We start from the raw sequence: 13,494 nt of genomic DNA on the forward strand, positions 1-13,494 counted from the left end.
CGCTCCACCGCTCTGCCTCAGCGTCAGACGGCACCGATCTCTCCCACAATGTCGTAAGATGGGGGAGCTGAAGGTGACTGTCTCACTCTCCTCTGTACTTTGGTCTCATCGCATACTGCCCCTAACCCTCTTTCCTGCCTCACTGAGGGGCATACTCGCTCTCTTCCTGTTCTTCTTTCTCCTTTGGCCCCCCACTGTGTCCAGGCTCAAGCCCCGCCTGAAATGTTGTCCCTTGTACTATGGTCCCAGTTCCCTCCCCCGGGTCATGTGGCTCTTCACCCCTTCCTGCCCACTAGCTGTGTCCTTTTCTAGCCTCACACTTCTCCACACGCCGCCATCATGTTTAAATTCTGTCTCTGGAGCCAGGCCTTGCAGACAGTAATATTTAAAGCTACCTCCCTACCCAGCCTGGCATTGTGTGCTGCTCCTCGATGAGGTTTGTGTGATTGGCACATGCGCTGTGAAAACACTCCCAGGCGCTTCAAAAACATCCCCTCATAAAGGTGTCATGGGGACGTACATCCATTATTTCACATTTGTATGACATCTCCTGTCCCAGCTGTTACACAAAAAATCCTCTGTCAGGCATGTTTGCCAAGGCAGCGGGCACTACCCCTCGTCCAGCCTGCCAGTCACGGGGGCACACATACCACAATGTGGAGAGCCAGCCCAAAAACACCAGATTGACTACTCGTACTGTTTATGCGGAGGACTCTTTTTTTTTTACCAACGAACGACGTTTCATATTTGAACCCGTCTCCCTGCTAAAGTGTCCCTAAAGCCAACTCACGATGATGACTCAAGGCATTGTCCCCTGGGTTCTCCACCAAGACGAGAGCCCTCAGTTGCCTAATAGTTATCTAGTTATCTGCATGTTTCAGAAATATGTTGTTGCAGAAACAATATTGACCTATCTATCTACTGATGGGGCTGTTTTAGCTTGAGAAAGTAAAAAAAAAATATGTTTCTACATTTTGCCTAACAAAGGGGGTTTCTGTGTCCACCAGAGCAGAAGTTAACATACGTGAGGAACGTAACCAAACACACACAAGCAGATAAACACATACTTAATAACACACAGAAAGCACAGACACTCGCACATATAAAAACATTCATAGAAACAAGTATAGAAGACACACAAGCACCAAAGATACACAGGCACACAATGGTACACAATATATTTATATATACAATAAACACAAGTATGCAAGAACACATACAAGCACCTATACGGACTCACAAGCACGCATACAAGTCCCAGGCACACACAAACATACACAGAATGGCACCAAAACGCAGGTCAGCACACACATATGCTACCACATTTACAGTATGGGCATATAACTATTCCCCATGTTTCTCTTTAGCACCAGGACGCACAGCACCCAAGCCAGTGCAGTGTGTATCCCTGCCCAGCTCTCTGGGTGCAGCAGGACGCACTGCATCCAAGCCAGTCCAAGCCACAACAAGCATTGGCATAGCCAAAAGATTTCGCCTTTGTGACCTTATAAGTGTTAAGCCATGCAACTGTTGATGTTGCACCAAGGATATTGTGCTGCATAACTAAATACTTATAAGGTCCTAAAGCGAGACCTACTGGCTAGGCCAATGCTTGTTTAGGAGTAAGCAGTGGTTCCTGGATCACTGCCTGCTCTTAAAAATGCTTTTGCATGCATTCATAAAGAGGAAGGGGTCTCTTGAGGACCCCTTCCCATTTGCGAATGGGTTACCACCAGTTAAGAGTATAGTGGTAAAATGCGAATGTTTTGCGACCACTTGTCGGTTGCAAAACATTTGAACATATCACTCTGAGTTGCTATTAGGAAGGGATGCCCTTAACATGCCCCTTCCTAATACCGAATCGCTAACCTATTTTGCGATTCGGTAATAGGTTACTGAATCGCAAAATAGGATTTGGTACTTAAGAAAATACTTTTTTTCCGTTTGCAAATAGCCCTGTTCTGTGAATCGGTCCATTTGAGAACTTAAAAAGGTGCGTGCATGTGGCACTAAGTCCTTGGGAACTGAATATTTCTCTCTGGAGTGATGTAGCATGAAGCAGTGATACCTAGTTTTTGCTAGATTGAAATCTGCAACACTTATGTGAATCATAGACTCCCCACTAGTATCAATCCTCCCACAGAAGTCACAACTATCCTCCCCTGCCACACGCAATATCCTCAGTCACACACACACAGCTCTCACCTTTCTGCCAGTTTTTTGCACCAAGGCTTTGGCAATGGACTGGAAGTTGGATTTACTGCCAAAAAGGCCATGGAGAAACACAAGGGGTACCTCATTGACTCTTCCATCAAACAGGTCATACGCCAGTGTCACTGTACTGCAAAAAACAATCACACAAAAAAACAATCACGAAAGAGAAAAAAAAAATATTTCAACATTTTACATAAAAGAAGGATTCAATGACATTATATTTTGAACAACATATCTAAATTCTACATAATAAAAGAAGAGCAGAAGTGTTCAATATCACCAATTCAAATGCATTACCAAGAACGGCTGCCAAAGGAGTAAAAAGTGTAATTGACCGAAACAATTCCTCAGTGTCTTGGGCGCAAAATTGTAATACATTCTAGTGTACAATATGAGAATCAGCATTAAAACAAAATTTTACAGGACTGGAGTGGCCCTATTCACAAATATGTGCAAGACTGTCGTGCACATATTTTAAAAACACAGGGCTGCGGCCTTGTTAAATTTCAATATTAATGCTGTGTCACTTTCCACAAAGTAGACTGCACAAAGACCCTGCTGGGCCAATCCCCTAACAAATATTTAGGCATGGAGATGTGTTACACAAAAATCTGGACAGAAAAGTGTTCAAACGTTTAGGACTGGCAGAAACAGAGACTTACTTGGGGCGTCCTTAGGAGGCCAAACCTCTGGCCCTCGAACATCCACCATATTTTTCTGTGAAAAAAATATTGAAACCTATTGTTTGACTGTGCACGTAGATTTTGTCTAACTGTATATATCTAATCCCTTCTGCTGAAGGTTTACTCAGGAGAGTAAATCACCCCTTTCGTAGTGAGCGTGAGGTTCAAGGATTTTTTCGGAATATGGGAGGGGTTAGGCTGGATGTGAAAAAAGTGAGATGCCGTGAAAAAGTGAGAGGTATGTGGGTAGTTAAGCGCACAGAATTTCTTGCTAGTAAATTTTTATATTTTGCCTGGGCTTACCAAACCAAGGAAGGGATGGTGCTGCAGTGATATACAGTACTGTGTCAAAGTAAAAGAGAATATTATGGTTTCTGGGGGATGAAAGACAAACACTGGAAATGAGCAAGGAGGCCTGTGACCGCGACTGCTGGACACAGCTGGACTGCGTGCTGGCCTGAGCGCTCAGCAGGTGGAGTAATGTGAGGACACCACAACCTCTTAGAGGTTGTATCTGAATTCATAGAAAAACTATTTAATCAAATAAAGAGAACTTGTTTCATCTAACCTGTTTAATGGACATTTTCAGAATGAATGGCATTTACCTTTTTGTGTACACTGACTCATAAAATGTCTTTTTAGTCGAAACTGGCCTTTAAATGTAAATGTAATGGCTGACGGTCTTACTTTCAGAAATAGTTTTATCAGAGATATTTATTTCAGCACTTTACTTAAAGGGCCATTATTTCATATTTATATCATTTACAGTGTCAAACAATTATTTCTGGTGCTTTTAATTTGTTGACTAATCACCTCCCACAAAAACAATCAATCACTGAGTCCTCACAACCCCTAAACACCCTGCCCACCCCTCTTACCACACCTTAACTACACACATTCCTGAAGCCTAAAAGCCCTTTCTACCCCAGAAATCTAACATCTCTGTACCATAAAAGCACTCACTACCCCTAACTCCACCCATCCCTGAACACTAAAGATCCCTCACCACTTTAAAAATTGCAGTCATCCATGACCCATAATAACTCCTCATCAACGTAAACTACTGATCCATGATCCCTTGAAACCGGTTTCTACATCTAAACTCAACGCATCCCTGAATCCTCAAAACCTCTCACCTCCCTAAACTCCACCCCATCCTGACCCCTTAAAACTCACCACTCCAGCTGCTACCCAAAAAGCCCTCATCAGACCTAAACTCCACTCATCCATGAACCCTAACACCCCTCAACACCCTTACACTCAACCCATCCCTGCAACCTAAAGACACCTCACACATGTAAACACCAGTCATCCGTGAACCCTAAAAAAAACCCTCTACCCCTACAATCCACCCTGCTCCGAACCCTAAAAACCCATTTCTAGGTTCAAACTCCAATTATTCCTAACCTCCTAAAAATCCCTCTTTGGCGGATACATGCAAGTTACACTTCTGGAGTAAATTTACACTCTGCATTTGGGAATACTCAAAAAGTAGTAAACTTACTCAAAAGTGTATATTTCTCAAAAGTGTAAGTTAGCTTTGTGAATCAGGCCCTAAGTCTGCCCATGGATGAGCAAGGGTTTTGGCTTGAGCCTAAAAACCAAAGTACGAATCAAGCCATTGGAAAAAATTTCAAATGCACAGATGTCATGTAATAATCTAAGACTCCAAAATATAAAAATAGTTTAATTCTGTCATGTTTAAAAATGTGTATTGTTTTACATAATATTCTATAACTGTATTGAGTGATATTTATTAAAGTTGTAAGCCTCTAAACATGAACATAGAAAGATTCAAGACTGCTCAATTCGTTGTCAGGACCGGAGGCGAGGATTATCCACGGACTCGATAATTCTCGCTTCGGTGCCTGCTCTTATCATGGGTTCTCACTCTGCAACTCTGGGCATTAAGCTTGCTTAATCTCCACAACGGCCCCCTGCGGCGGGATGCCTGGCTTTCACCTTGGGGATGCCCTGTAGGGGCTATCTCACAGGGAAAAGCCAGGACGGGTTCCCAAGGCAAGCGCTGGGAAACCTCCGGGTAGCTGTGCGCTCAATAAATGCAATAATAATAATAATTATGCTTTACTTTCTTCCCTTTTATCACTAGCAGCCATTTTAAACATTCAAAACAAACTACTATTCCCATGAGCCCTTGGGAATACAACAACAGTTAGACAACCAATGGGCAACTGAGTCCATGTAACAGCCAATCAGGGACCATCATGCTCCAATATAGTCCTTCACTTGTGTCCCCGCATCCTCTTTCTTCGCTGCACGCAGCCGAGATAAGGTCATTCCTCACTACTTCTATTTATTGTGTTTGTGCTCAGACAGTTCATATGTGCTAACTTATTATTATTGCTGTCTTCAGAATTGGTTTTGTGGGCCGAGGGACTGCTTTGTGCTCTCTTCATGGCTGAAGGCTTGGTGCAGCTCCACAGTGCGGTCAGATGCGAGCTAGATGGCACATGCATAGGCGCATCTGCAGCTGCGACACGTAACTTTCAATTTCCTCACAACGGGATTGGAGTCGCGGGCCGACAGCCTGTGGCAAAGTAATGCCTGGAGAGTGATGCCCCGATCGGGGCCTGTAGCCCGTGTTGGGCCTCTAATGATTTTGTTCTGACACCTTGCTCGTCAGGGCCTGTACCCGCATAATACAGAACAGCTTGTGACGCCCTGGGGCGGGCACGTATTCATCTAATCGACTGCGCAACCGATAGGCGGCCAGTAAGGCCCACAAAAAAGGACTTAGTATAACGCCCAGCAACCTCATACATGTTTCATACTACTGTGACACCACCAAGGTGGAACTACATATTTTAGTGCGCAATTTGGAAACACATGCTCCCAGGCAGTATTCCTCCTACACATTCTCAGCACCAGGGGAGGGTGTCCCCGGGGGGCACGGACCCACTAGAGTGAAACTTTGCTCCCACGAATATTGTTGGCTGTGCCCCTAGCCCCTACATCGCAGTACTTTGCCAGCATACACCTGTTGCCTTCCCTCTTTTAACTTGCCACAGGTTGCCTATAGTGCTTGCTACAGTTCCTCTGCCAGTACTATGGAAGTCTTAGAAGACATTCAGAGAGAGGAGGAACCTCTTGTGTTCATCCCTTGGGAGAATGACTTCTATGAAGCTGAGGATGCTTCAATATAAAGTAGCTGAAGCCACGAGGTTCCATGAAACAACACCTATTGTGAACTCAGCCAAACCAGCCTCAATGCCCCTGACTCCTACTGAGCCTTCCCAATCACCATATTCTGAGGATGTCCCAGCTAAACACCGCTGCCAAGATTGGGGTGATCACAACGCCTTTGAGTGTCTGAAAGATGAGTTCTTGAATCAGGATTCCCCTTCTCCCCACCCCCAGCCCACCCTGGGATCTGGCTGGATCAAGTTCAGATCCTTCTCCACCAATATAGCAGGACCCAGATGATCTCCATGGGAAGACGAATGTGGAGGCAGCTCCCTCAAGACCTTGGCTCTCCTCCTCCCTTCCACCTCCCTCTGACCCGTCAAGACCGGTCACAGGGTCTGATGTGCTAGACCCTGATGACATGATCCATCCTGGGTCCGCCGAATGGGGCCCACCTGAGAAGGTTGCGAATTATGTGGAGGCTCGCATTCGCAAACTCCTCAAAAAGGAGGCCCGTACCCACCTCCGGGCAGTATGTCCCTGCCCTTCCCTAGATGGGAAGGTGGTCCTAATGCCAGAATTAGATTCTACAATGGCCACCTTCTTAGCCAAGTTAATAAAAAAATGCCAAAAAAAGGGAGCAAATAGGTCCTTGAGGTCCAAGATATGTTACCGGACGCCATTGGCCCATTGACAAAAATATTTGAAGATGCCAAGGCCTTGGGATACCTCATCTCCCTTGAGGTGCTTTCTGGGTGGGCACAGCACTATACTTTTCCTAGGAAATACGAATTGCGCGTTGTCTACAGAGCATCGCTGCTCATTTTTAATAAAGGTGGAACCGAAGTTAGGAGACTTGACAGTCTCGAAGGTAAGCTCTGTGTCCCAAGGAGGTCTCTTTGGGGAACCCTTAATAAAGGAATTTGGCAAGTTTATTAACATATTCACATCTTTAGACAAAGCCCAATGATCCATCAAAGGAGTATTTCCCCCCCCCGGGTTTTCCATGTGGACGTTCAAGGCAGGGGCTGCTTGTCCGGCCATGTATTCTCACAGTATCCTCCACGAGGGCAAGGCTTCAGGCAAGGCTCCTACCAGGATCCATCCTGGTTAGCCAATTTCTATCCTACCGAAGGACAGCGCTTCCGAGGCAGAGGGAAAGGATTCAACGCTGCTATTAATTCTGGTAAGCGTCCTCCATTCTACCCTTCTAAAAGTAGGGGGGCCATCTGGTGAATTTCGCCCACAGAAACTTGGGTTAAGGGTTTTCAAATAGAGTTCTATGGTTCCCCTCGACAAGAACAGCTTCCGAGACCCATTCAGTTTTCCTCACAAAAAGCAGCACTGATGGATGCGGAGGTCTCAGCCCTCCTAGAGAAGAGAGCTATCTGCCCCTTGGTTCCTCATCCACGTGGTTTCATCAGCAACCTTTTTCTCGTCGACAAGGCCTATGAAGGCCAGAGGCAAGTCATCAAATTGCATGAATTCAACAAGTGGTTAGTCTATCGCCACTTCAAGATGGAGGGAATACACCGCCTTTGGGATATCTAGCGCCCCTCAGATTAAATGGTACATCTGGACCTGAAAGATGCATACCTGGCAATCCCGATGTTTTCCCCTCACAGGAGATTTCTCCAATTCAATTGGCACCACCAAACATACACATTTTCCACTCTGCCCTTTGGGCTCTCCTCCGCCCCTTAGTGCTTCACAAAGGTTTTCAAACTGACATTGGAGTACCTGCATCTTATGGTCTACGTCAGGGGTCTCCAACCCTTTCTGTATTAAGAGATATTCAATGGAAGTCATCCCGAACTACTAATATTAGTGATGTAATAGTGACCACTCTATCCAAGACTGTCAACAGTGATCACATCATAGTATGAGGCAGGGTTTCCAGCACTAATGTAAAAAAATCCTTTGAGAATGTGAAATGACTGTACATGGGTAATACATAACAGCTATAGCTGCAATCCCCCATGAGTATTAAACCACCCAAACTCAATAATAGCTTTAAAAACATTTTAAAAATCCATCTAATTTTTTTCAAACATCAGCTTATTAGTTCTGAAAATAGGCCTATTTTCATCTTGAGAACATTCTTTTAAATGTTAGAATACATATGATAATTCAGTCAAGCAATAACTTCTATATCAGTAGGCTGGGCTTAATATTGAAAAGCTACTCACAGGTAGCTGGAGAGCTACTGGTAGCTCAGGAGCTCCTCGCTGGAGACACCTGGTCTGCCTAGATGACATGCTCCTGTTGGCTCAGTGCCCAAGACAATTGTCGAATAAGCTTCAGATGGCAGTTACCTTTCACAGAATCTCGGCTTTGTTATCAACGACAAGAAATCTCTGTTGGTTCCATCTCAGATGGCAACTTTCTTGGGTTTCGACCAAGGCCACGCTGAGTCTCCCAGCTTTGAAAGTCATGAAGATCCGTAAGAAATTATTAAAAAATGTGGTCAGAACATATGGTTCACTATGAAAAATCGCCCGCCTGGTGGGCTCCTTTCATCCTCAATCCAAGTGATCTTCCTGAGGCTCCTGCATTTTCGGGCCCTGCAGCCCCTGAAGGCTTCTCATTTACCAAACGTCTCACTCCCAAAAGGTTACTCTCTCGTCAGAGGCGAGAGACAAGATAAGATTGTGGCTGTCCCATATGGATGAGTGGAATGGAAGGGCGATCTTTGGATCGGCCCTAGACCTGATCAGAGAGTCAGACGCCAGCGAATCGGGATGGGGCGCAAGTAGAGTTTTCCACAGGAGGTCTTGGATCTCCTCACATACAGAAATTATATATAAACTGTTTGGAGCTTCTCACAATGTCCTGTGTGGTCCGATGTTGTACCCAGGACAGAATCCAGTTGTGTGTTCTCTTGAAGATGGACAACATATCAGCAGTTCGGTAAACCAACCACCTGGGGGACCCACAACTCTCCCTGACCTGGTGAATTTGGAGGTCTGGCAATACTGCCTAGACCTCCAAATTTCGGTTACAGCTAATTATCTCCAGGGTCAGGGGAATCAGATGACAGACTGGCACAACGCACTGCCCGGCCAGGTTTCAGAAGAAACGTGGCTCAGCCAGATCCTTTTCCGGATTGCCCCTGATGAGTCATCAGACTGTCAGTTACGGATTTACAGAATTGCAAAACTTTTATATGCAGATATGTAGTCTAACCAAAAGTCAATAAATTAATTGACAAAAAAAATATTGATGAACTTCTCAACATCGTTAAGAATTGATGATTACTGAAAAAGAAACCCTCCTGTTTCAAAGTTAAGTGTGTCCGAAGTCAACAGATGGACACCCGTCTCTGACAAATAGTTGTTTTATAGCATGGCACACGGGTCACTGACGTGATTCCTGTCTTTGGAAACTCCACCCAGAGGTCTTTGCCATGATCTAGAGCACTAGGGCTCCTTTTTCGATCAACTTGTTTGTGTCCAGGCTGGACAATCAACTGCCCAGCTTGTTAGCTGGAGACCGGACCCATAGGAAGTTGCCACAGATGATGAGGGCTGTTAGCCTGAAACGGGTCCCAGGATGCTTGTTTCCGGTCCAGGGAAGACATGGCTTGGAAGTTTGGTCAGGAATCCATCATCATTCTTTAGCTCACTTCGCCACGCCAGTCCAGACCCAGCTATATGCAAATCAGTCTTAACCCTGTGCCTCATGGGAGCAGTCCAGCCCGAACTGCCAAGCTAGGACCGGAAAGAAGCATCATGGGCCCAGTTTCGGGGTAACTAGGATAAAAATCAACAAATTGACTTTAATAATTTTTACTTATTGTTACAAAGTTATACAAGTGAGATTATTTTGTGGAAAACTAGCACCAATCATTAAAATAGAAGAAGTGTGTGTGCAAATTTGTATGGTAAAGCCACACCTGCTCAGTTTGGTAAAGGTCACTTGGCGCAGTTGCATCGGACTTGAGAAAAAACTATTTTGGTACTGCAGCATCATGAAAAAATGTCAATGTTTTTGCATCAGAATCAAGAGGCACTGCTAGTAACAGATGAGGAGCTGGATCTTAATAAAATAATTTCAGTGCTTTTCCATCTGGCTTTAGAGGAACTTCTAGTAATGCCTTGAGGAACTTAATTCTCTGATAGAATTTTGAAGATTTTGCCTTGAAAGGGAACCTGCAGTAATCACTTGAGGAACTGCTGTTCCTACAAGTTAGGACCTAGTTTCCATAGGAACATTTTTTTTAACTTGCCTATAACTTGGGCGTCGTTTGACCAATCTGCATGACATTTTCCAAAAAAAGAGTCAAAGTAGGTTATGTGTGCCATGGAAAGTTTGGGGGTCATCTGTGCAGTGTGGACCGAGAAATAGGGGCGTGAAATAAGGGTGTGTTTGTAATGTTGATTACCATAGGAATGCGCTGTCGAACCTGCAGCCCAAACCACTGGACGAGATTACACCACATGTGGCAGAAAGGTAGATGTTACGCAGATTGTGCTTTTTGTTATCTGGTGCAAATCCGTTCAACAAGTATCTTATCTTTTTGCAAAATTTAAGCCAAAAATGATAGCACTATCTCTGGCTGTGGATATTTCACAACAGTTTTGGGATTAATCAGGAATGCGAGCGCCAATGGGGAATGCTCTGATTGGCTTGACGCATCCTGAACAAAAAGTTGCAGTTGCCATTTTATTGTTCGAGAATGGTTCCTGAGGCTGAAACTTTCGGTGAAAGCTAACATAAGGGGTCAGGGTGGTGATACTCTGACCCCATGTTTGAGAAATGGGAGAATTAGTGACACAAATTATGTGTCAAAAAATTGATTTTATTAATCTAGTGTGATATTTGCGACGACGCTGTGATCGCCAAAGGCCCCCCCCCCCCCGGTGTACCGTCACACAGACACCACGAATATCGCAACGTCATCGCGAATATTGGTGAAAATATATATTTTTAATATTTATATATATATTTTGTACAGACAAAATCATAGAAATTCAGCACAGTAACTCAAACCCATGCCCTAAGGTAACTATAGCAAAAAGAATAATTGATGGACATAATGCAGAACAATGTCACACATGCACCCCAGTACAGAGATCTGGGGCTAAATCCATTGTTTTTTTGCTCAACATGCCATTCCAGTTTGGACTCAGCCATTTGCAATTCAGTCTTGACCCTGCGCCCAATGGGAACAGTCCAGCCCGAACTGCCAGGCCAGGTCCTCCCTGGAATGGAAACAAGCATTCTAGGACCAGTTTCGGGCTTTCAGCCCTCATCAGCCAGGATAGCTTGACTCCAGTGGCATGGAGAGCACAGGACACACGTCTAGGCATACCCATCCCACTCGGAGTGACAAATGCAAAAAGAACAATTGATGGCAGAATGTAGAACAATGTCATACATTCACCCAAGTACCGAGATCTGGGCCTAAATCCATAGTTTGTTTGCTCACCATGCCATTCCAGTTTGGACCCAGCCATATGCAATTCAGTCTTGACCCTGCCCCCAGATCCTTGTCACTGGGGGTGAAGGGTTGCATTGTCCATCATTTCGTCCATCAATTGTTTCTTTTGCATATGTCGCTCTATGTGGGAAGGGTATGCCCAGACGTGGGTCCCGTGCTCACTACACCACTGGATTCAAGCCAGCCTGGCTGATGAAGGGTGTTGCCCTGAAACCGGTCCCAGGATGCTTGTTTCCGGTCCAGGGAGGACCTGGCGTGGCAGTTCGGGCTGGACTGTTCCCACAAGGAACAGGGTCAAGGCTGATTTGCATATGGCTGGGTCTAAACTGGGGTGGTATGGTGAGCAAAAGAATGATGGATTTAACCCGCATCCTTGTGACTGGGGGTGAATGGTTGCATTGTCCAGCATTCCGCCCATCAATTTTTTTTTTGCCTAAGGTAACTATAGCATGCACCCCAGCCATGCACAGTCTTCTGATTCATAATTTTATAGCAAAAGTTGCAGTGATATTATCAATGATGTCGTAGAAGATGTCAAGAGTGATGTAATATGTGAGGTAATTAGCATTGCATGGTGGGGGCGTGAGTTATCGTTACTTTAGGGCCTAATCCTATTTACTAACTGTAATGTCCCTGTAACCTTTATTTTTTCTGTGAATTTTTATGGGTTAATGTAAATTAATTTTTAACTACCATACGTTCATCCAATAGCTGCCGCACAGCGGGGGGGTTGGCCGCAGGGCCTGGCCTGAGGACAGGCCTTGCAGCAAAACCCCCCAAAGGCTGCCAGCCCGCGGACCCCCTCCCCAGGCCACTCCCCAGACGGGGACCCCATCTTCTGAGGCCCAGTACATTTTTTAGGGGGAGGGGGTACGGAGTCCCCCTCCCTGGGCTGCTTTAGGGGACCCCACGCCTCAGCAACCTATTTTAGGGGAAGGGGGCACAAAGCTCCCCCCCAGTCTTATTTCAGCCCTGGGGACCCAGCACTATATTCAATGGGGAGGGGGCACACAGCCCCACCCAGTAGGCCGAATTCGGACCTGGGGACCCCATTTCCTGGGGCCCAGCACCTTTTAAAATTGAAAGGGGGTGCACAGCCCCGGTCCCAGAACCGATTTCGGCCCTGGGGTCCCAACCACACAGGGCCTTGAAAATTACTAAAGGGGGAGGATGGCCCCTCCCCTTCTAAATATTGGCTGGACCCTGGGGGATGGGGTCCCTGGGGCTGTGGGGCCTCATGCCTCCCCCATCCCAAAAATAATACAAACAATTACTCCTCCCCTTGGTTGAAGGGGTGGCAGCCAATCAGATCTCAGCATGAGAGCTGTCGAATCTGTGGACCCTCTGCATACCTGGCTATGTCAAATCTTTTATTCTTAATTAAAAACTACTGAACGGATTTACAACAAATTACAAAATTAGATCTTTTGGAACCAAGATCTAGCTTTCTGACAAATTTGGTGTAATTCCATTCAGCCGTTCAGGCTGTAGCCATGTCTAAAATCTCCATGGAAAACTGCACGGGGAAAAAGCATTTTGGGACCCCACTTCTTCTGGGCCTCCGCTTGACGAATCACCTGCAACATTTTCCAGGCAGTAGCTGAGGTGAGTGACAAATAAGTTTTGAAAATTTTGGGAAGAATCGGCAAATGCAGCCAAAGTTATTAGCAAAACAAAAAACACTTTTCTTATGGAAACTAGGTCCGAACTATAACTACCTACTAGCGACTACCAGTAGGTTATATAAATATATCCAACTCCTTTCCCGACAACAGGCGGGTAGAAAATCACGGCTCGGGCACAGACACCAAGATAAGTGGTAAACAAGTTTTTATTCAAATCGCAAGGTCTATATGTCGCGTTTCGGCCACAGTCCTGCGGCCTTTATCACATGACACGCTACATTCAAATGCGAGCTTTTTATACCATACAGAAGTGTAACTTGACTGTGATTGACATGTGTAAAAAAGCACAAGTGAGAATACATTACAACACCGATCCCTAGGTGTA

General features: G+C 45.3%; 1 protein-coding gene across 1 annotated transcript in view; it reads right to left on the reverse strand.

Annotated features, from left to right (window-relative positions):
- The window catches only part of ABHD11 (abhydrolase domain containing 11), a 194,674-nt gene that overhangs the window by 164,639 nt on the left and 16,541 nt on the right, over positions 1 to 13,494 (reverse strand). The window contains exon 2 of the mRNA XM_086958491.1: positions 2,206 to 2,341. Within this exon, the coding sequence (XP_086814617.1) occupies positions 2,206 to 2,341 (136 nt within the window). The remainder of the gene's footprint in view (positions 1 to 2,205; positions 2,342 to 13,494) is intronic.

This window comes from Lissotriton vulgaris, chromosome 2_1 (genome assembly GCF_964263255.1).
Source record: "Lissotriton vulgaris chromosome 2_1, aLisVul1.2, whole genome shotgun sequence".
NCBI classification, from domain to species: Eukaryota; Metazoa; Chordata; class Amphibia; order Caudata; family Salamandridae; genus Lissotriton; species Lissotriton vulgaris.